The 26,403-nt window shown below is 36.3% G+C and overlaps 1 protein-coding gene across 1 annotated transcript in view; it reads left to right on the forward strand.

Annotated features, from left to right (window-relative positions):
- Window positions 1–4,884: 4,884 nt before the first annotated feature.
- Window positions 4,885–26,403, forward strand: part of LOC134527435 (tubulin alpha-3 chain-like) — a 59,982-nt gene continuing 38,463 nt past the window's right edge. Inside the window, exons 1-4 of the mRNA XM_063360115.1 lie at window positions 4,885–4,984; window positions 5,910–6,115; window positions 21,616–21,678; window positions 22,709–22,922. Of these exons, the coding sequence (XP_063216185.1) occupies window positions 21,667–21,678; window positions 22,709–22,922 (226 nt within the window). The 5' untranslated portion in view covers window positions 4,885–4,984; window positions 5,910–6,115; window positions 21,616–21,666. The remainder of the gene's footprint in view (window positions 4,985–5,909; window positions 6,116–21,615; window positions 21,679–22,708; window positions 22,923–26,403) is intronic.

The raw sequence follows: 26,403 nt of genomic DNA on the forward strand, positions 1-26,403 counted from the left end.
TTTTTCGATTTATTTACCCTTTGTCGACGCGCCTGTGCTTCCCCTATAAACTCCCCCTTTGCTGCCACAGGAGTGCCTACTTCCCCTGCCTTCAGGGCACGTAAAAGTTGGTAAGTTGGCCATCCTGTGTCGGTAGCATCTGATGTCAACCCCTCTCCCTATTGTTCTTGTTTTCTTGAAACATTATCCGTGGCCGGCAGCCGTCCGTCCGCCACCATTCCCTACTGTATCACGCTAAACGTCAACAACCACATTCCCCCACCCCACCCCACCAGCTTTTCTCCTGCCCAGCCCACGTGGCTGAACGACCTTTCCAGTTACGTCACACCGCGACGTGACCCCAAGCCTGCTCATCACGTCTGCGTGTGTACAAACACCTTATTGCCCAGCCACAAGTGGTTGTTTATTTTACGTAACTCATTAATGTCCTTCATTAGCCTATTTTGTGCAGTGAATAAATTTTCAACAATATTTGTGTAAACAAAATAAAAATACCCATTTTTTTGTAAACTTGAATAGTAGCTGCTTTACATCTGCTCAAGGTTGCTCAGGGCTAGTACCTAGTAGTCCCAGTAGAGGTATCACACTGACACTGGTCCGTCTGCCTCCCTGTAAGAATTGTGAGTCCGTAAGGAAAATAAGTGGGTCCCAGGGTTCGGTTCGGCCACTTGACCGGAGGCAGAGGCGTGCCGACTGAAGGACTCCCTGAGTTGTTCAGGCTACCCAGGATGCCTTATTAAATGAAAATAATAATACACGGATAAATTAGAGTGTTTTATTAGCCCTGGCACGAGGTACACGGTGATATCGTACTTTTTACCGTTTCTTTTAACGGATAAACGTCTCTGCACTAACGCGTGAGTTTAACTCAGGCACGACTGGCCAGGAAATAAGTCCATACTAAGATGTTATGCCTGTTACAAAAGTCTAACCTCCTCCTTGCTCACAATCACCTAAAGTGAGTGGGCTGAGTGTTACCAGAAGGTCAGAAAAAATACCAAAAACCTTGATTCAATGTAGTCTAGTTTTAAATTTGTCTGGTTTAACTGTTCTGTCTGATTGACTAATGTTAAATTGTTTAATTTGAGAAGGTAAAAAATACAATATATGCCTGTAATATTGCAACACATATTTCCAGTCCTATCAAAATATAAGTTTATTATGAACTTATAGCACACCACGATACCAATAAACACTGAGGCTTTTTCCTAAATCTATACTAATATTATAAAGCTGAAGAGTTTGTTTGTTTGGTTGTTTGTTTGAACGCGCTAATCTCAGGAACCACTGGTCCGATTGGAAAAATTCTTTCAGTGTTGCATAGTACATTTATCGAGGAAGGCTATAGGCTATATTATATTATCAATAACATTAGGGATCCTTACTAAAAGTCCAATTTAGAATCAAATGCGTTGGAGGGGGTTAGATACAACATGCAGTACACGTACGAAGTGTGTGTTGACAATGCCGCAGGCGCTAGAAGTGCAGGCGCTAGAAGTTTATTTCCTATTGCCTATTAACATTGTTGCCACGCACTAGATGCCTTATCATTCTTAATTTTCCCATACAAGTAAAAAACACCCGTGTGATATTAACAACGAAGCAATCAGTACCCTCATATAGAATACATAGAGATAGTGTGAGGTATATATGTAGATATAAAGAAATAAATAAAGATAGAGAGATACATAGATATATAGGAATATAGATGTAAATAGAGATAAATATATACGTAGAGACATGGATAGATTATTTGTATATGTGTAACTACTTCAAACATATTACAAAACAAAACTGAATGAGGCATTGCAATGCATGCCGAGCATTAGCTAGATAATGGAATATTTTCAATATTAGTAATCCCTTATTTTTGAGGTTTTTTTTATATATATTTCTTTATAGAGTCTAGATTACATACAGACCAGGTAAATAACTATAAACTGGCAGAACAACGTCTGTCGGGATCTGAAAGTGATATAAATGATTTTGCACACTTGACATTCAGATTAAGAAGACAATTACTAACTACATCTGATCTCTAAACAGTTCCCCTTCACCCTGTGTTCAGCCCGGGCAACGCTGGGTACTGCAGCTAGTAAATTATATGCCTATTTGAGCAAGAGTGAAAGCAGTAAACATTAAATACAGGGCCAGCGCCTGGATCTCCCTCTCCCTCACGACGGCGCAGTGAGGCGGATGGACTATTAACACGGCGCATTCTGCCCCACTATTCGCATGTCTTGCAATTAAATATTGACACGGGAGCCAGTGTGCGCCGCGATTAGTCCACCCGTCGGACAGCGGGATTGTGAGGGAGAAGGGTAGCCAGAGCTGGTCCTGTGTCTCTATTCACTGGCGGATAACCTTTTAGAAGAAGGCATCGAGAAGCATGTGTTACGATACGACAAATCTCTCTATCGTTTTGGCGATTGTGTAGAAAAATAAGTAATACCTTTTTTGAAGATATACTACTTCTTTAGGCGCGTTATGAAAAAATGATGAGAGTGAAATTTTAAGATGCGCGCGCATCACTGTAACACATCAAAATTAACAGGTTGAAGCTGCGCGCGCACCATGTATCGACATTTTCACGGGAAGATGGTGGACCCACGTGTATGAACATAAACCCACATTAGGGGACATACCAAATGTATTGGTGTGCCAAATGAAACTTTATTATAGTGAAATTCCCATGGAATTTTTTTGGTAAACTAAAATAGTCATAGTAAAGAGTAAATTCCAAGGTTTAAAATAAACCACATTATTTTGGTATTAAGAATAGTGTAAATTTTTTTAATAAATATAAATTAATAATAGTGTAAATAAGAAAAAAATTTATTCTATTTTAAAAAAAGCGTGGGGTGCATGGTGCCAATAGTTATCAATATTTTATTGACGGATATGTGTAGAAGGATTATCATTTCGATAATATCTTAAAAAGAACCGCACGCTTTTTTTTTAAATAAAATACATTTTTTTCTTATTTACACTATTATTAATTTATATTTATTAAAAAATTTACACTATTCTTAATTCAAATTTATTAAAATTTATTTTCTATTTTTTTAGTTTGGTTTTCTATATAATGCGTGTTTTTTTAGTTTGTTTAAAACTATTATTTATTTTCTACTTTTTAATTTGGTTTATTTATAAAAGCGTGTTTTTTAATTTTTTATAGCACATCTGTGGTTTACAAAAAAGACCTCGTAACTGTATCCCTCGCCCTAATTTGTTTATACGACGGTCTACCAAAGTTATCCTGTTATCTAACACGTCCTGCGTCAATTCGTTTTGCTTATTCGTTTCTTGTAATAATTCCTCAAAATTCTCATCGAATACATTCATTTTTTCACGAACAACACATAACGTGGCCGCAATCCCGCAAAGTGGGAAAATAATATAGTATGTTTTTTTATTCCTAATCTTCAAGTTAGTGAACGACCTTACCAATAAAAAAATCATCAAAATCTGTCAAATAGATTTCATTTGATGCTGGAACAAACAGACAAATAGATAACAAATTTAAAAACAATACATTTCTAGTTCTAAATAATGTAAAAATCCCTTTCCAATATATATTTTTATTATTTCATTCATTTTAAGTGTTTTTGCCTTGGACAGTTTTATTATTTGTATATATTAAATTTGTCTTTAATTATCACTATTTAATCCTGGGGCTAAGATGCCTCAATAATAGGCTGTAGGCTATAATTGTGTTCCTGGGTTAGTCTGGAATGCAGAACTGAATGTTGTGTTGTCTCTTCTAATCCAGACTACGAAAGTCAATGCGATTGGATCATCTTAGTATCCTCTCACCTTGTCTGATCTGCTCCAACCTAGCCGTTCCATCAGTTATCATCCTCTTCCGTATTAGCACATGTCACAATACCAGCCATGTTGTATCAGAATGGTACGGCATTATTTATTAATTTTAATATTTGGAAATAGGTGGACAACTGTAAAGTGGAAAAAGTACACAAAAATGAATTTAAATTTAATAATTTAAATTTTGGTAACTATATTATTTCAAAACATTAAACTTATTAAGGATGGTTAGGTTCAAGATAAAAAAACTTTCAAGCTAGCAAACGAAAGTTAGTTGGGTAGTGCGTACCAAATATGTTCATATAGATATTTCCTTTCTGGAATAAAGAATGCTGACCAGATTTTTGTTTTCTTCTTTTGTTATCTTGATCATATATTTGTATGCATGAGTTGTGTTTTTAAGTCTGGTTTGAACCATTTTCTTTCACGTGTTTCAAACTAGCCATATTACATAGGCTTTATAATCCAGTCGCGTTGCTTTATCAGAACTTGAGAATTCTTTTTAAGCCACTATAAAAAAAACAATACAACCGATGTTGTCTACCTCCGTAGCGCAGTTGGTTGAAGAGTCATATTCGGTGTGAAGAGTTCTGTGTTTTAATCCCTGGCAAGGCATGGATGTATGCATGGGTGAGGCATTTTTATCTGTAACACTTATTTACATTTAGTTTGTAAGCCATCCAAAGAGCCTGTTCCAGGGGTATTATTAGGGCTTTTAAAACAAAAAACAAAATACCTAGCAATATAGTATACGAAGTACCAAGCGATACGTATATGAAACTAAACTACATTGGAATTCCATTTTTTCATATTTATGAGTGATAAAATACATATTTATTTAGTCTCGCTTAGTATCAAAAATATTTTGCAGTGGAACATAATAATAATAATAATAGTTTTTATTAAATGTGGACTTATCTTGTAACATCATCTTAAATGCAGTTGGTCTTTATAAAACAATATCTGCTTGTGCATACATAACTAATCAATTAAAAATATTTTATGTTGTCAACCAAGTTTCATTTAAGGAATTTTGTTGTTTTTGTCAACATTGTTATTACTGTTGCCCAGTAACATATTCTTTCCTCAACCTGCTAACACGTTAGGCATTTGAAATTTCAAAATTGACAAGTGAAAACATCTTAATCTCATATTCCAGGTAAGATATGACAATGCACGAACTTTTTCTTGTAATTTAAAAATTTAAGTGGTAAAATTTTTACACTTTGTAAAAATTTTGCTGATGAATGTTTTATTCGCTACGTTAATACCTGACTCTATATAAATATGTTATTAATAATATATATTTCTTCTAATTTTTTATAAAATATGGTTGTAAATTATGCATATAAAATTAAATATGAACTTAAGTCTACACTATTTTATATATCCATTAATTCTTTTATTAAAAAAAAATAATGTAAAATTTCATTGTAGATGCTTTTTTTTTTTGGTTGAATATTGATTAAATAATGCTACAAAGTAGTGCTCTTTGGAAAGCAGTAGTCATGATATGGTTTTATTTTTTAAAATTTATACTCCTAATGCTGTTGTAATTGCCAGAATAACTTATTTTTATTTTTAAACAAGTAAAAACTACTTTTCTTAAAACAATAAATTGCAAACTATAAATGAATTTATAGTGGTTGCTGACTTACGAAGGAAATAGCAAGTTTTATAGCGTATTAACTGTAAATGTACACTTTTCTGAAGGATTTACAGCCATCTAATATGACCCAAAACAGTTTTGGCAACCAAGTAGTCTTCCTGCAAGTCTTCATTCTATCTTGTGGTGTATGGTTCAATATATTTATTTTCTTAAACTTATGGCAAAAAATACCGTGTAATACATCTGTAATATTCTAGATGTTAACATTTATATTTGCATAACATGTTATTGGACATATTATCGTTAGTTGTAAAATTACTGATTACCATGGATGAACATTAAAAATGTAATATAAGATAAAAGTTTTAAAATTTAGATGTAATTTGTTTCGAGTTTAACTTAAATGAGTGTATCTTAATACATAAGTGCCAATAATAGACTACAGATGTAAAAAATGTGTGATTATTATGTGCAGAAATAAAATCAAGATGCTTTGCTAAGCGAAATGAACGCTCGCAAGCTGGAAACACATTTATTCAAGTGGCAAAATGAATGGAAGTTTTAAAATCAACTGCATCATGGAAACAAACATCACAGACATTGTTCTGTTTGTTTAAATAACCCCGTCTCCTTGAATAATGTGCTCTATTAAGCATTACAAATCAACTTTAATTAACGCGGGTAAGTTGTAAAATAGATAGCTTACGTAGCTCTGGGTATTAAAGTCAAATGTGCTGCTACCATTTTAAAAATATTTGTTTGAAAGAAAAATATTTATTTCTCTATACATATATGTAATCAATATTTATATTAAATCGATTTAAAAGAAATAATACCTATTGTAGGTGACTTTCGGGAAAAAAAATTATATAGTTTGTTGTTTCATGACCCATACACCCCAAAACCATCATCAACTCAAAAGTTTATATATATCACACATTTTTGGACATGATACATGTCGCAATTTTTCACAAAGCACTTCCAAACTGATACAAAATGTCTAGTAGTGGAAAATCTCGGTCAAGTTCGTTTATGGGCAATGGAAAGGTTTTTTGAAAAACAGAAAAATCGCTGTAACTCCCACAATATGTAAAATATCACATCCGGTTGAACGAATTATAACTCGTAAGAGTAATAAAATCTTTTGTCTGAAAATATTTTGATACGACCAACCATAACTGTAAGGTGTGTAAAAAACAAGGGTTGGAGGAAAAACCTAATTATAACTCCCTTCGTAGACACAACATCGAATTCGTACAAATTATGTACTAGGTAATCTAATAATTGTTATCTAAAACTTTTGTCTGAAACAATTTGATTAGACGAAACATTGCTTTAAAGGATTGAAAAAATAAGGTGTAGAACTAAAAATCATTCATTATTTCCGTACCATGAACACTGTTAAATCCTCTCGGTTGTTTTGTAAAAACTTAAATGATTTTCTACAACTTTCGTCTGAAATAATTTTTTATACGACCAACTATTACTGCAAGGGGTGGAGTATATAAGGGTTGAATAAAAAAATATTCGTAACTCCCTTCGTAGGTGCGCCATCAAATTCGTTCAAATTTTTAAATATTGTTGAAAACTTTTATCTGATTTTTTTTGTAACAAATCATTACTGCAAGGGGTGAAAATAACAAGGGTAGAAAGACAAAAAAAAGTCATTTTTTAAATAGATATACTTTCAAATCCACTATAATTTGTTGTAAAACTCGTAAACATAATCTGAATCTTTTTGCAGAAACAACTTTAGATGAAACGATTTATTAACGTAAAACAGGAATTGAAATATTAAATAAATAAATTCCTTAGTATCAAATTCGTCAGAATTTATTATTAGCCATATTTAAATTACCTTAAACCATTGTCTAAAAAAAAAAAATTATACGACCATGTATTAGTGCACGGGATAAAAAATTGTGTTTGGATGACAAAAATAATTGCATAACTACCTTAATAGGCAGTAGTAAATAATGGCCGCGCCTGGTGCAATGTATTCCTACAATGACTTGATGGCTTACTAAGTTGTGGCTTATCAATCGGAGGAATCGGCCATGTTCGGGCGTGTCCGCCGCTCATTGACTATGATCAAGAGATCGGTGGCCATTTTAGACGATTTCACATCCACCATCTTGGAATCCACAATTATTTAAAATCTGTAATTATTTAGCTATAAATTCGGAAAATATCCCAAAAATCATCACTATTGACTCACTTAGTTAGATCCTTGCATGATAAAAAAAAATGATTCTTATTTTAAAAACACATATTTATACATCATGAAATGTCTTAAGAGCGGTTAATCAACAATAAATTTACTGCATGATTCGATCGGCTCAGTTCGATCCTTGCAGGTTGTAAAAAATATAAAATAGGGTAAAAAATATTTAGTTTAATTTAACATTGAGAAATAAAAAACACAACAGAACATAAATAAAAACATTACAGAAATCATACAAGCAAAAAAAAAAAGTTATTACAAAGTTCTCAATGTCTAAAGTCTTCTCAGAAGGCGAAGCGAGTCCTTTGCAAGCATTGACATGTGTTTTCAGGGCAGTTCTACATGCCAGTCGATTAACCAGGCACGTCAGATAAGTTGGGCAGACACATCTAGCAGATTGTCCGTGTGCTTCTCCGTGTGCTCTTGATTATTCCTGTCAATATTTTGGTGGTTTTCTCTGTAAGCTCATTATTTCTGGCAATATTTTGTTATTTTTCTCCGTGTGCTCTTGATTATTCCTGTCAATATTTTGTTGATTTTCTCCATGTGCCCTTTGATTATATCTGTCAATATTTTGTTATTTTGTCTCCGTGTGCTCTTAATTATCCGTGTCAATAATTATTTTTTTAAATTTTCCGTGTGCTCCTGATTATTTCTGGCAAGAATTTGGCTGACACTCTCTTAGTGTTTCTGGTGATTCCTGAGAAAACATATCTCTCTAAGTATTTATTTTCGTAATTATATAATCAATTTTATTCGGAATTTCATTTAGTTAGTGAATTTCTGCTGCTAAATCATCACTAACAATATATTTTTTATCAGGTGGAATTTGGACCAAAATATTTATTACTCATTCTATAACTGTTCCTTGAGACAGTTGAGAAACACTATCGTGCAAGACGAATTTCCTTCTCATTGACGTCTAGCGAAGCCCTCCTTCTCTTGCGATCGTGAGTGAGTATCGTGCATCCCACATTAAAAAAATATTAACATCAACACACCACGTGGCAACATCTGTTAGAAAGAATTGGGACTACTTGCAAAGTTCGTTTGCATGATGTAAATTAACTCTCGCAGATGAATGAAGTGAAAGACAGTTAGAGCCATGTAGTCTCGTAGCCTTGCAGTCTTGTAGTATATTAGACATGTAGCTTCGTAGCTAAGAAGCTTGTATCCCTGCCTTCTCGTAATTTTGTAGTCTTGTAGTCTGCAGCCTCGTAGTCTCGTAGCTGTGTAGCCGAGTAGCCATGTAGCCTTGTAGCTTTGTAGCCAAATGTCTCTGGAGCAGTTAGGTCTAGGATATTTTGGAGTCCGTGACTTTTGGAACCAAAAACTGCTGTAGCCAAAGACTTTAGGAGCCCAAGATTGTAGTGCCAAATACTTTTGGAGCCAATGACATTTGGAACCAATGACATTTGGAGCCAATGACATTTGGAGCCAAAGACTGTTGGAACCAAAGACTTTTGGAGCCAATGACTGTTGGAGCCAAATATTATTGGAGACATTGTATCACACCGCATCATGCGACTGATCGTATTTTCCTGATGAGATCGTATCCCTCTGAAGTGATCGTAACTTACCATGTTGAATTTTCGTAAAAATGTGTGTCCTTCTCGTTAAATGTGCATCTTTTTTATAATGTGCTTCCTTTTTTAATGTATTTCCTTTTATTTTTTGATGAATGTGCTTACTTTTATTTTTGTTGAAGATGGATGAGCATCGAAGAGTCTGTACTCAGGACATGATTGGCCTCGTGGTTCGGAGACGACTGACATATACGCCTGACATTGAACATTGTCTGTTTAAAATATTGGTTGCATATCGGTGAATAATAACTCTTGGTTTGGAAACGCTTGGCCTATGCGCATGATTTTGTACATGAAATGTTTAAAATTTTGGCTGAGTATCAAAGAAAAATACCTCTTGGCTACTGACTGGATGTGTTTAACCAAAAACTGGATATGCATGGCCACCAACTACATGTGTCTAACAATCAACTGGTCTTTTTAGCCTGACCAACTGACTTTTGTGTCTGTCCAACCTATCTGATGTGTTTGGCTACAGACTGGAGGTGTCTAGCCAACAACTACTGGATGTGTCTGGTCACGTGCCTGGCCACCGACTGGACGTATTTTGCCACCAACTTGACGTGTCTAGCCAAAAACTGGTCGTGCTTCGTCGCTGACTGGACATGCCTAGCTTATAAGCGGACATTTCGGCCAGAAATCGAATGTAACTGGTCGCCGATTATGTGTCGACTATTGCATAGACATGGCTAACAACTAACTGAATGTGCCTTCTAACCTACTGGACTTGCGTTCCTAAACACTGAATAGACGTGCATGGCTATCGAATGGGCGTACCTTGCCACCAACTTGATGTAGGTATCTAGCCAAAAACTGGACGTGTCTGGTAGCTGACTGGACATGCCTTGCTACAACTGGACATGTCAGCCACAAACTGAATGGGTCTGGCCGCCGATTACGTGCCTGGCTACTGAATAGACATGCCTAGCTACAACTGGATGCGTCCTGCCACCTACTGGACGTGCGTTTCTGGCACTGAATAGACGTGTCTGGCCACTGAATAGACGTGTCTGGCCACTGAATAGACGTGTCTGGCCACTGAATAGACGTGTCTGGCCACTGAATTGACGTACCTTGCCACCAACTGGACGTCATAGCCTTTCCAACCGACTGATGTGCATGGTCACCGACTGGACGTGCATTGCCACCAACTAGATGTGTTAACCTCACCAACCGACAGGACGTACCTTGCCAACCTACTAGATGTGTCTGCCCAACCTATCTGACGTGCCTGGTTAATCTATTGGCATGTAGAACTGCCCTGAAAACACTTGTCAAGACATGCAAAGGACTCGCTTCGCCTTATAAGAAGACTAGGCATCGAGAAACGCTTGTAATTGGTTGTATTTTTTTGTATTTTGTTGAATTTCTGTCAAAAATCGTTTGTGTTTTTTATTATTTATGGAACCTGTCACTTCAATGTTAAATTAAAAAAAATATATTTTTAAACCTTTATTTTATATAAGTAGTATAGGATAGCCGGTCCGGGCGCAGGCTTCAGGCTGTGGTGCCGGTGCCGGTGTCCGCCATCTTGGATTGTGACGGCACGGCGGCAAAAAATTCCTCAAAATTCCTCAAAAATGACTCAAAATGACTCGAAAATTCCCGTTTTAAGAAAAAAATTCCCGTTTTCGAGGGAAAAATTCCCATTTCGAGGGAAAATTTCCCGTTTTATTCCTCAAAAATCCCAACGGCTAGAAATGTCCTGATAGAGGCTTAAGCATCCTTAACTCAAGCCTCAGTTAAGCCTCTATCAGGATGTGACCTTGACCTTTGACCTTGACCCCGGCGGCCATCTTGGATCCGCCATTTTGGATGACGTCATTTCGTTTTCTAGAAAATTCCGGCATTGTGTTATCCGCCATATTGGACGATGACGTCACCGTTGCAATTTTCGTTACGGCCGCCATCTTTAACTTTTTTATTTATTATCCGATTTCAATGAAAAATTTTTTAAAATTTATTAAAAAAATCCATTTAATAAAATTTTAATGAAAAATATTTAAAAAATATATCTTTACGACACGGAGTTCGGAGTCCTCGGTTCGAACCCGGTGAGGCCAAAAAAAATTAAAAATGGCGACCGATCCTCCTCCCGTGGTGACTTTTGGCAGACTGACTCCCACCACTTTTCTTAAAGCATATATATCGTCACCTAGTATGACGTCATGTCCGCCATCTTGTCTTCGATGCTGGAAGCCATCATCATCATTGTATCGTCGACGAGAGTGCGCTGACACCATGTTAGTTTAGTTCGTATCCGCTAGAGTGCAGTAATCATTTATTATTACTGTGACACCCGCCATCTTGAAATATGGCCGCCATCTTGAAAATCCGTAATTATTTAGCTAGAAATTCGGGAAAAATTCCAAAATTCATTAAATAAATCACTCATTAACTTACATATTGATTCGATCCGCTCCAGTCCTTGGTTCGATCCCCGAATGATGCAAAACATTAAATTTTATATAAAAAATAATAATTTCAATAAACCATGTTCAAAATTCTTAAAGAGACTTTAAATCCTCTACTACCATCATCCTATCAGACACCTAGACCACCATATTGGAAATTCGTAATTGTAATGCTAGAGATTCGGGAAAAAGTTCAAAATTCATTAAATAAATTTGTAATCTATATACTGATTGATTAGATCGACTAAGGTCCTTGGTTCGATCCCTGGCCGATACAAAACAACTTTAATTTTAAAAAAGTACCAGAAAAGTGTAAGGTTCGAGAAATAAAACACCTCAAAGTCTTTTACAAACATAATATTTATTACACAATTTCTATCCTACTACAGAATCACTTGCGAAAGCCAACAACAATCTTATAAACATTTAACCCTGCATAGACGTGCAACGACTACTTCTTAGCTCCAAATGGCTCCCAAAGCTCCAACAGCCTCCAAATGCTTAACACAGCTCCAAATGGCTCCAAATGCTCCAAACGGCTCCAAATGCTCCAAATGTCTCCAGCAGCTCCAAATGCTTGACAGCTCCAAATGCTTCAAAAGGCTCCAAATGCTCCAACAGCTCCAAAAAAAGGCTCCAAATGCTCCAATAGCCTCCAAATGCTTAACACAGCTCCAAATGGCTCCAAATGCTCCAAACGGCCTCCAAATGCTTGACAGCTCCAAATGTCTCCAGCAGCTCCAAATGCTCCAACAGCTCCAAAAAAAGGCTCCAAATGCTCCAACAGCCTCCAAATGCTTAACACAGCTCCAAATGGCTCCAAATGCTTGACAGCTCCAAATGCATAACACAGCTCCAAATGGCTCCAAATGCTCCAAACGGCCTCCAAATGCTTGACAGCTCCAAATGTCTCCAGCAGCTCCAAATGCTCCAACAGCTCCAAAAAAAAGGCTCCAAATGCTCCAACAGCCTCCAAATGCTTAACACAGTTCCAAATGGCTCCAAATGCTCCAAACGGCCTCCAAATGCTTGACAGCTCCAAATGTTTCCAGCAGCTCCAAATGCTCCAAATGCTTGACAGCTCCAAATGCTTCAAAAGGCTCCAAATGCTCCAAATGCTCCAAACGGCCTCCAAATGGCTCCAACAGCTCCAACAGCCTCCAAATGCTTGACAGCTCCAAATGTTTCCAGCAGCTCCAAATGCTCCAAATGGCTCCAACAGCCTCCAAATGCTTAACACAGCTCTAAATGGCTCCAACAGCTCCAAAAGACTCCAAAAGCTTCAAAAGGCTCCAATTGCTCTAAGAGCTCCATCTTCAATTGGTTCCAACTGATTCCTATTACTTTTATCGAACTTGGCATGATTACTAACATGTCTTTATCAGTATACATTTTGACTGGCAGTGGTAACGTTTTTTTACACCTTTAAGTTATAAGTTTTATTTAGAAATCAGATTTCGATAAATGATAGCTTCCATCTGGAAAGAAAATATATTAATTTATCTTCAAGTTTATACACATACATTTAATTTAATCCATTATTGTATGTAGCCAGCTTCCCTCAGTTCTTTGAGTATGAAGGATATTTCTTTAATGTTCGAATAGTTTCCTGCACAAAGCGATCCATGTAGTAGTCGTAGCCTGTTAACCAATATGTTAGGATCTTCCCATGAGGTATAATCAATCTCTTCTGCTGCCTTCATCATCCTTGCATGTTTATAATAAATATTATCTCTGGTGTTTATCGTTTTAACACCAACCACAAGGTCACTTTCGTCATCTTGCCAGTGATTATCACAAGCTTGATCAGGATAATTTATTTTATTACGCCGTTTCCATCGTTTTGGTCTCAAACTACCATCACAGTCTTCGCTCTTGCATGCTTTTGGTGCTTCAGTACAGTACTCAATCATGACAGCCTCAGATGTGTCACCACAATCTTCAATCATGCCAGCTTCTGATGTGTCACCACAGTCTTCAATCATGTCAGCACCACAAACTTGATCAGGATAATTTATTTTATTACGTCGTTTCCATCGTTTTGGTCTCAGACTGCCATCACAGTCTTCGATCTTGCCTGCTTTAGGTGTTTCAGTACAGTACTCAATCATGTCAGCCTCAGATGTGTCACCACAATCTTCAATCATGCCCGCCTCAGATGATTCATCAAAGTCTTCGACCTTGTAAGCTTCAGGTGGTTCTCCATCTTTCACATTTTCATGGAGACGACTAGATATTGGAGTAAATATATTTTCATTTCTAATGTGGTTACAACTTCCTTCGTTTGTTTTAAATTTTAAATTATTATCTTGATCTAGATCAGTAATTTTAGCATTAGGTTTTTCGCCTTCGTTCCTCTTCCGCGATGTTGTAGCCCAGTCTTCGTTATCTTTATTCATCTTAATTGTACAGGTCTTGTAATGTCTATCCAAGTAATATCTTCTACCAAAGGATTTCTGACACTGACTGCAATGAAATGGTTTTTGACAAGGACCCAAATTACACTCGCTTCTCTCATGTCGTTTAGCATTCTTTCTCAAGGTAAACACCTTGCTACAGTATCTACAGTGATGACGTTTTGATACAGCAACAAATCCCGTTTCAGGATTCATATTAGTTATTGAGACTAATGCCAGATGCAAACTAAGAGTTTTAAATTAGATATATTACTTAAATAGAATTTTTTAATTATTTCATCAGCGAGAATTAATTTATCTCATTCAAAGGTACTTGTTGTAAGTAGTTCTGCTTTTCAACAACAGATGTCGCCACATGTTACTTGCAGGTAAATAATATTTAGTTATTTTATGCGGGATGCGGGATGCTCACTAACGATCGCAAAAGAAGGATGGCTTCGCTAGACTCCAAGGAGAAGGAAGTTCGTCCATCCTGTTAGTGCTTCTTAGATTTCTCAGAGATTATTTGACTGAGTAATGATATTTTTTAAATTTCCACCTGATAAAAATATTACAAGTGCTGATTTATTGGCAGAATTTCAATAATTAAATGCGACCTTGAATAAAAAATGACATGACTCATTAAGTAAAAAATTCTTCATGCAGAGATCAATTCCTCATCAGTAACCAGAAGCACTCGGAGAAAACCATCAGATGTCTAGTCAGGAATAATCAGAAGCACCCAGAGAAAACCATCAAAATATTGTCAAGAATAATCAGGAGCACACGGAGAAAACTACCATAATATTGTCAAGAATAAACGGGAGCACACGGAGAAATCCACCATAATATTGACAAGAATAATCAGGAGCACACGGAGAAAACCACCGCAAGTTTTCTTTGATATCATAAAATTTCAGGAAAAAAATAATACTAAAAATAAAAATAAATTAATAAAAATAAAAAAAAAATAAAATAAAAAAAATACATAAATATATTCTGCTAGCTTGTGAACTTCTCATTGTTGAACAAAGATAGAGTTCTAGTACAAGCCAGAATTTTATGTATTTTTTTTATTTTATTTTTTTTAAATTTTTTATTAATTTATTTTTATTTTTAGTATTATTTTTTTCCTGAAATTTTATGATATCAAAGAAAACTTGCGGTGGTTTTCTCCGTGTGCTCCTGATTATTCTTGTCAATATTATGGTGGATTTCTCCGTGTGCTCCTGATTATTCTTGACAATATTTTGATGGTTTTCTCTGGGTGCTTCTGATTATTCCTGACTAGACATCTGATGGTTTTCTCCGAGTGCTTCTGGTTACTGATGAGGAATTGATCTCTGCATGAAGAATTTTTTACTTAATGAGTCATGTCATTTTTTATTCAAGGTCGCATTTAATTATTGAAATTCTGCCAATAAATCAGCACTTGTAATATTTTTATCAGGTGGAAATTTAAAAAATATCATTACTCAGTCAAATAATCTCTGAGAAATCTAAGAAGCACTAACAGGATGGACGAACTTCCTTCTCCTTGGAGTCTAGCGAAGCCATCCTTCTTTTGCGATCGTTAGTGAGCATCCCGCATCCCGCATAAAATAACTAAATATTATTTACCTGCAAGTAACATGTGGCGACATCTGTTGTTGAAAAGCAGAACTACTTGCAACAAGTACCTTTGAATGAGATAAATTAATTCTCGCTGATGAAATAATTAAAAAATTCTATTTAAGTAATATATCTAATTTAAAACTCTTAGTTTGCATCTGGCATTAGTCTCAATAACTAATATGAATCCTGAAACGGGATTTGTTGCTGTATCAAAACGTCATCACTGTAGATACTGTAGCAAGGTGTTTACCTTGAGAAAGAATGCTAAACGACATGAGAGAAGCGAGTGTAATTTGGGTCCTTGTCAAAAACCATTTCATTGCAGTCAGTGTCAGAAATCCTTTGGTAGAAGATATTACTTGGATAGACATTACAAGACCTGTACAATTAAGATGAATAAAGATAACGAAGACTGGGCTACAACATCGCGGAAGAGGAACGAAGGCGAAAAACTTAATGCTAAAATTACTGATCTAGATCAAGATAATAATTTAAAATTTAAAACAAACGAAGGAAGTTGTAACCACATTAGAAATGAAAATATATTTACTCCAATATCTAGTCGTCTCCATGAAAATGTGAAAGATGGAGAACCACCTGAAGCTTACAAGGTCGAAGACTTTGATGAATCATCTGAGGCGGGCATGATTGAAGATTGTGGTGACACATCTGAGGCTGACATGATTGAGTACTGTACTGAAACACCTAAAGCAGGCAAGATCGAAGACTGTGATGGCAGTCTGAGACCAAAACGATGGAAACGACGTAATAAAATAAATTATCCTGATCAAGTTTGTGGTGCTGACATGATTGAAGACTGTGGTGACACATCAGAAGCTGGCATGATTGAAGATTGTGGTGACACATCTGAGGCTGTCATGATTGAGTACTGTACTGAAGCACCAAAAGCATGCAAGAGCGAAGACTGTGATGGTGGTTTGAGACCAAAACGATGGAAACGGCGTAATAAAATAAATTATCCTGATCAAGCTTGTGATAATCACTGGCAAGATGACGAAAGTGACCTTGTGGTTGGTGTTAAAACGATAAACACCAGAGATAATATTTATTATAAACATGCAAGGATGATGAAGGCAGCAGAAGAGATTGATTATACCTCATGGGAAGATCCTAACATATTGGTTAACAGGCTACGACTACTACATGGATCGCTTTGTGCAGGAAACTATTCGAACATTAAAGAAATATCCTTCATACTCAAAGAACTGAGAGAAGCTGGCTACATACAATAATGGATTAAATTAAATGTATGTGTATAAACTTGAAGATAAATTAATATATTTTCTTTCCAGATGGAAGCTATCATTTATCGAAATCTGATTTCTAAATAAAACTTATAACTTAAAGGTGTAAAAAAACGTTACCACTGCCAGTCAAAATGTATACTGATAAAGACATGTTAGTAATCATGCCAAGTTCGATAAAAGTAATAGGAATCAGTTGGAACCAATTGAAGATGGAGCTCTTGGAGCAATTGGAGCCTTTTGAAGCTTTTGGAGTCTTTTGGAGCTGTTGGAGCCATTTAGAGCTGTGTTAAGCATTTGGAGGCTGTTGGAGCCATTTGGAGCATTTGGAGCTGCTGGAAACATTGGGAGCTGTCAAGCATTTGGAGGCTGTTGGGGCTGTTGGAGCCATTTGGAGGCCGTTTGGAGCATTTGGAGCATTTGGAGCCTTTTGAAGCATTTGGAGCTGTCAAGCATTTGGAGCATTTGGAGCTGCTGGAAACATTTGGAGCTGTCAAGCATTTGGAGGCCGTTTGGAGCATTTGGAGCCATTTGGAACTGTGTTAAGCATTTGGAGGCTGTTGGAGCATTTGGAGCCTTTTTTTTGGAGCTGTTGGAGCATTTGGAGCTGCTGGAGACATTTGGAGCTGTCAAGCATTTGGAGGCCGTTTGGAGCATTTGGAGCCATTTGGAGCTGTGTTATGCATTTGGAGCTGTCAAGCATTTGGAGCCATTTGGAGCTGTGTTAAGCATTTGGAGGCTGTTGGAGCATTTGGAGCCTTTTTTTGGAGCTGTTGGAGCATTTGGAGCTGCTGGAGACATTTGGAGCCATTTGGAGCTGTGTTAAGCATTTGGAGGCTATTGGAGCATTTGGAGCCTTTTTTTGGAGCTGTTGGAGCATTTGGAGCCTTTTGAAGCATTTGGAGCTGTCAAGCATTTGGAGCTGCTGGAGACATTTGGAGCATTTGGAGCCGTTTGGAGCATTTGGAGCCATTTGGAGCTGTGTTAAGCATTTGGAGGCTGTTGGAGCTTTGGGAGCCATTTGGAGCTAAGAAGTAGTCGTTGCACGTCTATGCAGGGCTAAATGTTTATAAGATTGTTGTTGGCTTTCGCAAGTGATTCTGTAGTAGGATAGAAATTGTGTAATAAATATTATGTTTGTAAAAGACTTTGAGGTGTTTTATTTCTCGAACCTTACACTTTTCTGGTACTTTTTTAAAATTAAAGTTGTTTTGTATCGGCCAGGGATCGAACCAAGGACCTTAGTCGATCTAATCAATCAGTATATAGATTACAAATTTATTTAATGAATTTTGAACTTTTTCCCGAATCTCTAGCATTACAATTACGAATTTCCAATATGGTGGTCTTGGTGTCTGATAGGATGATGGTAGTAGAGGATTTAAAGTCTCTTTAAGAATTTTGAACATGGTTTATTGAAATTATTATTTTTTATATAAAATTTAATGTTTTGCATCATTCGGGGATCGAACCAAGGACTGGAGCGGATCGAATCAATATGTAAGTTAATGAGTGATTTATTTAATGAATTTTGGAATTTTTCCCGAATTTCTAGCTAAATAATTACGGATTTTCAAGATGGCGGCCATATTTCAAGATGGCGGGTGTCACAGTAATAATAAATGATTACTGCACTCTAGCGGATACGAACTAAACTAACATGGTGTCAGCGCACTCTCGTCGACGATACAATGATGATGATGGCTTCCAGCATCGAAGACAAGATGGCGGACATGACGTCATACTAGGTGACGATATATATGCTTTAAGAAAAGTGGTGGGAGTCAGTCTGCCAAAAGTCACCACGGGAGGAGGATCGGTCGCCATTTTTAATTTTTTTTGGCCTCACCGGGTTCGAACCGAGGACTCCGAACTCCGTGTCGTAAAGATATATTTTTTAAATATTTTTCATTAAAATTTTATTAAATGGATTTTTTTAATAAATTTTAAAAAATTTTTCATTGAAATCGGATAATAAATAAAAAAGTTAAAGATGGCGGCCGTAACGAAAATTGCAACGGTGACGTCATCGTCCAATATGGCGGATAACACAATGCCGGAATTTTCTAGAAAACGAAATGACGTCATCCAAAATGGCGGATCCAAGATGGCCGCCGGGGTCAAGGTCAAAGGTCAAGGTCACATCCTGATAGAGGCTTAACTGAGGCTTGAGTTAAGGATGCTTAAGCCTCTATCAGGACATTTCTAGCCGTTGGGATTTTTGAGGAATAAAACGGGAAATTTTCCCTCGAAATGGGAATTTTTCCCTCGAAAACGGGAAATTTTTTCTTAAAACGGGAATTTTTGGAGTCATTTTGAGTCATTTTTGAGGAATTTTGAGGAATTTTTGCCGCCGTGACGTCACAAATCCAAGATGGCGGACACCGGCACCGGCACCACAGGGTGAAGCCTGCGCCCGGACCGGCTATCCTATACTACTTATATATATCGTATATTTCTTTTATATAGGATCAAACTGTGCCCTTGAATCACAAAGTAAACTATCTGTCATTTTTTTTTGATTTTTGGAATTTATCCCAAATTAATAGATTAATAATTACGAATTTTCAACATGGCGTCCAAGATAGCATTGGTAGCTTACTGGCGCCAGTGGATGAGGAATGTAAGCAGCTTTTAAAATGAATCATGATTTTTTAAATAATATTTTTAACATAAAATGCATTTTTTTGTATTATGTTAGGATCAATCCAAGGTCAAGAATCGATCGAATAAATTGGACCCTGGTAATGATAAATTTTGACCTCTTTTATGTTTTTTTTACCATATTTTATTGAATAAAGATTTTTTTTTTTACCTGAAACTACAATTTTTGCTTTGTGAAATGATTGAACTAAGGGCAGAAATTAATCGAATCAATAAATGTTTTAATCAGCGAATTTTTGATGATTTTTCGAATTATTTTCTGAATTTCTAGCAAAATAATTACAGATTTTCAAAAATTTTAGATTCCAAGATGACGGACGTGGAATCATCTAAAATGGCCAACGAACACTTGATCATAGTCAACGAGCGGTGGACACGCCCGAACATGGCCGTTACCTCACAATTAGTAAGCCACAACCGATTAAGTCACCAAGCCATAGTCCCATTTGAAATACTTTACGCCAGACTCGGCCATTATAATAATACTATAGGTATAATATGAATTTCGTTAAGACATTCATTGCTTGAAAATTCATTCAATATTTAAAAACATTAAAAGTATTTTCGCTGCATGGAAAATGAGAAAATGTTAAATCGATCTTTTTTGAATATTGGCAAACAGATAGGTTTTTATGTTATTATGTTCTTAAATGTTCCAGGATTTTATAGAAGTTTCAAAAATATTTCCAGAAGTAAAATAGCTACGTCGAAAACTACCTTCACCTTTAGGCTGTGTCGAAAGGGATTATTTTTTAAATTGCAAATGCTTTACAAAATTTAAAAAAAAATTTCACCCTCAACTAATTGTTAAAAGGGACAAGACCTTATTGTCATGAAATCATTAGGATGTGTCATGCGTTTTAATAATGCAATAAATTAAAGTGTTTAAAAATCTACATTTTATTGCTTGTAATGAGAAAAAACTGTGGTCTAGTGTGCAATTTCTAAAACACTGCTATTTTATGCTGTAAACACTATACACTATATACACGCTTATATTTTAAACGCAAGTATCAAATGATGAAAATACGTTTTTTATGTTTACTTAAAAATTATAAAACGAAGTAGGCTATATGAGTAGAAACTTGAATAGTATCAATGTTGCATTTTACTTAAACCAACTTAAAAAACAGTAAACAACATCTTGTGAACACTAATACATAAGCTGAAGGTTTGTTTGTATCTATCACAAGTGCGGAAAAAATTATTTTATCTAAGAAGTCAGCTGTTTTCAGCTACACATGAAACATATCCTCAGTTAAAATCATTAGGACTTAATATTTGAGTAATATTACTGATCATTGTTTTTATTAATTATTTCCTGCTCAGGTTATTTGGGAATAAAAATACTACGACACTGTATGTCATTAGTGTGTTTTTTCTATAAAAAATATTTTTATGTTTAAGGAGCTTGTCCACTTAGCATAAAATTGTACTTTGTCATGTTCGAAATACATATTTTGACAATGATCCATTGACTACAAGTTCTAGAAATATATACTGGCAAGCAAAGAACAAAGCTCCGAACACGCCTTTATTCATGCAATCAAGACATTTGGCATCTTCTAAATATTATTTAGAAGCTTTTATGACAACCATAGGAAATGTATTTTAACACTGCTTTGTGCTTAAATATTTGAGATGAATATATCCATGCGTTGAACTTTGTTGCACATAAACCAACAAAACGTAATGCGAGTATTGCTTGGATTGACGTACAGTAGTTGCCAGCAGAACTGCTTGCTTCGTTGCTTACATAAAAATAATTACTGCAGGTAGGAAGGACCAATATACAGTACAACAAAAATTAAGTAGCCCATAGAAAAATCTAAACTATTTAGAGTACATTGCAAGAGTATACAGCCATGATCATGATGTAAGGACATTTTTGATATCAAATTAAGATGAAATGTGTTCAATTATTTTAAATAAATAGTACAATTTTCCTAATGTTGGAATATATTTTTTTGATTTACTATTCAAAGTTTTACAATCTCTTATTTCTTATTTTTTTACAGTTGTATCCCTAATTTGCAACTAAATCACACAAGTACCAGCAACCAGGAAACATGACTTCAAGCGTAAGTAAATGTATCAACAAAAATATTTAAACATTTAACAATATGACACTTTGCAAATTTTGTAACAAAATGTTTTAGGAAGCATATGAGGCTATCAAATTAAACTATTCAGATGTTTAATCGGTTTAGTTAATTTATTTTAATGGCATGATGAGCATTAATAATACTACCTAAATAATACAAAGGTGTTAAATTGCATATGTTGTATGTAATAGGTACATGCATACTCATAAAGATTCTAATATTTTAGTAATCACTATTAATATCTGGTTTTGGATATCACCATTTTGGTAAGGATATTAGCGGCAGACATGTACGTTAATCTGACTGCTGGTTGTTAAAATATAAAATCATAAATAAATTACTGTGTAATATAGGAAAAAAAATCATGTGAAAAAGATTTTAAAAAATGCTTTATTTTTGGAATACGAAAAACATTAAAATTTGATTAATGATGATAACCAAAGCATAAAAAAATAGCATGTGTTGCGTAAAAATTACTTTCTTGCAACTGTTTGCATTAAGTGAGTTAGATATTCAAGTAGGTACGGTACATACTTAAACAATTTCCGACAATCCATCACTGAAATAATTCTGTAATGTACACCATGGGTCCCTTTGACATCTATTTTAGATGTTAATATAATTATAGGTTACGGTGAGAGGTGGTGCCCTGTGGTGCCAAGGTATCCCTCCAGAATGTTGGCAACACGAAATAAGTAGCTCTGAATGAAAAGTGGCGGTGTTGCCACTCTGCCGTCTGCCACCAGAGCTACATCCACCACACCCAGCGTGCTTCTCCGAAACATCTTTTAAATAAGTGCATGGACACGCTTCCGCCTATGTGTCAGTTGACAGTATTGATTGAAAGCAATTTTCATGTTATGTATCACCAGTTGTGACGTTACTAATAAGGCTGCCACGTTGGTAGTGTTGCCTATGGTATCAGAACTGTGAAGGGCTGCTCGTGGAGTATAGTGGCCAGGATGTTGTCAGGCTGGGAGGGTGCGTGAGGGGGGTGTGCTCGCAGCGGCAGATCGTGTCCCTCCACGTGGGGCAGGCCGGTGTGCAGCTGGCCAACGCCTGCTGGGAGCTGTACTGCCTGGAGCACGCCATCCAGCCGGACGGCTTCCTGCACCCGCAGTACGCCAGCGCCAACGACTTCAACGCCATCTTCAGCGTGACGGCGGCCGGCAAGTGCTCGCCGCGCGTGCTCATGGTCGACCTGGAGCCCACCGTCGTCGGTAGGTGCAGTCCCTCCCCGGAGCCTGCGGCGCGTCGCTACCGGGCGAGGGGGGGGGGGGGGGTCGCTTGTCCACCTGCATTCGAGGTTCAACATTTGTACTCAGAAGATTTTTTTTGGACTTTTAATATATATATTTAAACATACAAGCTGCAGTATCCGGTGTTGCCCGGGCTCAACACAGGGTGATATTTTGTCCGCGAGTTAAAGAATATGTACGTATAGCACTGTATGACAGTTTGGTGGACATAGAGAAATACCACACTATTGCTGTTCGTATGTCTGCGAACTATGATTTTCTGTTTACCTATGGCGATCGGTTGAATGGTTTAGAAGTTGATGCGTTGCAGCGCCATCTAGCGGCGAGTTACAAAAAATGTATAGCATAAAAACCTTCTCTATGAAATAAAGCACTTTGATGTGTCAACTTCCATGGTTATCGGTCAAACGGTGTCGGAGTTTATCAATCCCATATATACCAACACACACACATATATATATACACGCACACACACACGCACACCAGAACAACACATTACCGGAGTTTCTTCTTTCCAATTGAGTGCTTCACAATGTATAGGCCTACATTTTTCATACATTATGAGAATTAATCGATGGTTATTATAACCAATCAATGGGTCATAATCCAAAGCGGCATTGTGAAACGACTCCCATTTACTCATTGTAAATGCATGCGTCCTTCCTGTCTGCCGTTCAGCATTTGAAACAGTCATCTTTGGGATTCTTCAGGCTTCTCTGCCGCTATCGATGACGCATGCCGCTCAGCATCTAAAGCCTGGCGGGCTTGAGTCTGTTCTAAGGTCTCGGCAGCCCTTTTAACTGCGTGACGCTTGGCATCTAAAGCCTGAAGGACTTGAGTCGTTTCTAAGGTCTCGGCAGCCCTTTGAGCTGCGTGACGCTCAGCATCTAAAGCCTGACGGACTTGAGTCTGTTCTAAGGTCTCGGCAGCCCTTTGAGCTGCGTGACGCTCAGCATCTAAAGCCTGACGGACTTGAGTCTGTTCTAAGGTCTCGGCAGCCCTTTGAGCTGCGTGACGCTCAGCATATAAAGCCTGGCGGACTTGAGTCTGTTCTAAGGTCTCGGCAGCTCTTTGAGCTGCGTGACGCTTGGCATCTAAAATCTGCCGGGTCCGAGCCTCCTCCTTATATTCTTGGGTTCTAGCTACTTTTGCAGCTTGAACTTTGCGTGAGCTACGTGATAGATTATATTTACTCTTGCGAGGCATATTGACAGCAGTAGGTATCTTAAAAATAACAACAATAAGCGTAAGAATATTTATTCCTACGATAAAGCTATCTAACGTTTTTCATAAATATCTGATCTACTCATTAAGTAACTACTTTATAAGAATCAGACAGAAAAACAACTAAGTTCTTTACTTTACGTACCATCCTACTAAGTAATTACATATATGACAACTACAACAAATGAACAAAACTATTTTTTTTTAAGTTTAACTTTGTCCTAAAGTCCTGGCCAGGGTTACGTTAAAATAAAAATTTCTACCTTTAAAGGTTAAAGATACAACATACGTAAAATAACAATAAATATTGACTTTCTTCATCGAGTTGGAAAAAATATATGTAAAATTTCTAACGTTATAGGTTAAACATACACCATACGTAAAATTATAGTAAATATTGACTTTCTTGATAGAATTGAAAAAAGTCAAAATTTATAACTTTTTAAGGTTAAACATATAACAAAAATACAGCGAACCAAACTAAAAAATCAAGCATTGTTGATGATTTGTCTCAATAACAACGGGCATTTGTTACCCAAAGCGATCTACCGGCACTCGAAGAAAATTTACCAAGGAGAAGGTTGTACGTGACCGTGTGGCGGACATAGTGAAATAATACACACTCACTGTTAGTATATCTATTATCTACCTTCTATTATTTTCTATTATAAATCTGAATCTACCTCTTTTTCACTCTCCTAATGATGAAATTTTATAATTATATGGAGGCTTTGACTTATTACAGGATATGAGCTAGCTGTGTGCCAAATTTCACTCAAATCTGTTCAGCGGTTTGGGAGTGAAAGGGTAATAAAATTAAATGATTGATTCCCCACACAAACTTTCATCCCCTATTTCACCCCCTTCAAATTTTATTTTCGCGATAAAAAGTTTCCCATGTTCTTCTACAAGGTCCAATCTATTTCTATACCAAAAGTCTTCCAAATTAGTTGAGTGGTTTAGGTGTGAAAAGATAACAGACATACAGAGTAACTTTCGCATTTATAATATTAGTATGGATTAACCAGTAATATTTTGATCTAATTTTATTCCGAACAGTTTAACTACAGTCGTTAAAAAAAAAGCAACTAGATTAGCTGATTACATACATAAAAAAACGTCCGCCATATTGTTATGTGAAAATCAGAAGAAAAAAAATGGGGAAATAAACAGTTTAAAGTCTGGCGGCGGATGCTCCATCTGTATCCTTTCCCTCTAGAGTTCGCAGTTCTTAAATGTTGTTACCAACTGTAACTACAAAGCAATTTATGATGTCTACCAATACTGTCCACCACATGACGTTGTTTACAAACACTGGACAACAAACATATAGATACTGCTCACTTCACGAGGCAGGACCCACAACCTCAACACCCAGCTGGTAGTATTAAGATCCTTTTCAATAAAATAGAAAGTTATTTGTAATTCTTTCGTAACAGTTTACCACGGCTATCTGTTAATAACTATTGAAAAAACTGCAGAGTTGATTTCAGCAGACAGTGTTGGATTCAGCTGCAGAAAAAATTAACTACCTATTAAAAATTCTAACAGCAATTTGAATTTTTCTAACTTCAACGCCATCGCAAAATCTCTACAAAACACGATTAAAAGCAGTGAGCTGTAAACCTCATACAACGTATTTAGCAACGAGTAATAATAGTTTTAAAATATACTAACTAGAAAACATATTAAAATGATAGTAAAATCATAGTAAAATATGCCTGAATTATACATTATTATTAAAATTACTTCTCAACTAATTAATGCTGGCGCCTTTGATTAGGTTATATATAAATAGCAAATTTGAATACTTTTATAAAATTTCAATTTAAATTACTTTTCTGCAGGAAACTATCTCCTTTAATTTATTTATAACTATTGAGCAAAGTTCAAGTGAAACTTGGGAGTCGCTTGACTATGAAAACGGCCGTATTTAAATTTTACTTTAACAGTTCATTAATTTCCACCGACAAATAGCTGTTTCGCCCTCTCGTCTCAAAATTCTCGCAATTTAATTGCAATGCGCACAAAAATGACATTACTAGCAACTCGGCGTGTGAAATCTATTTAAAGCTTGAAACCACTGTCGTTACGAAGCATGCACCATCGAAATTGTCCAAGGTATCGAAATTCCATGCCACGGAATAATGTTGGGCATAAATTGCGAAAAAAAGTTGTACTTACAGATGAACTGCCTCACTGCATATGCAAACGTCCT

This window comes from Bacillus rossius, chromosome 1, assembly GCF_032445375.1.
Source record: "Bacillus rossius redtenbacheri isolate Brsri chromosome 1, Brsri_v3, whole genome shotgun sequence".
Lineage (NCBI taxonomy): Eukaryota > Metazoa > Arthropoda > Insecta > Phasmatodea > Bacillidae > Bacillus > Bacillus rossius.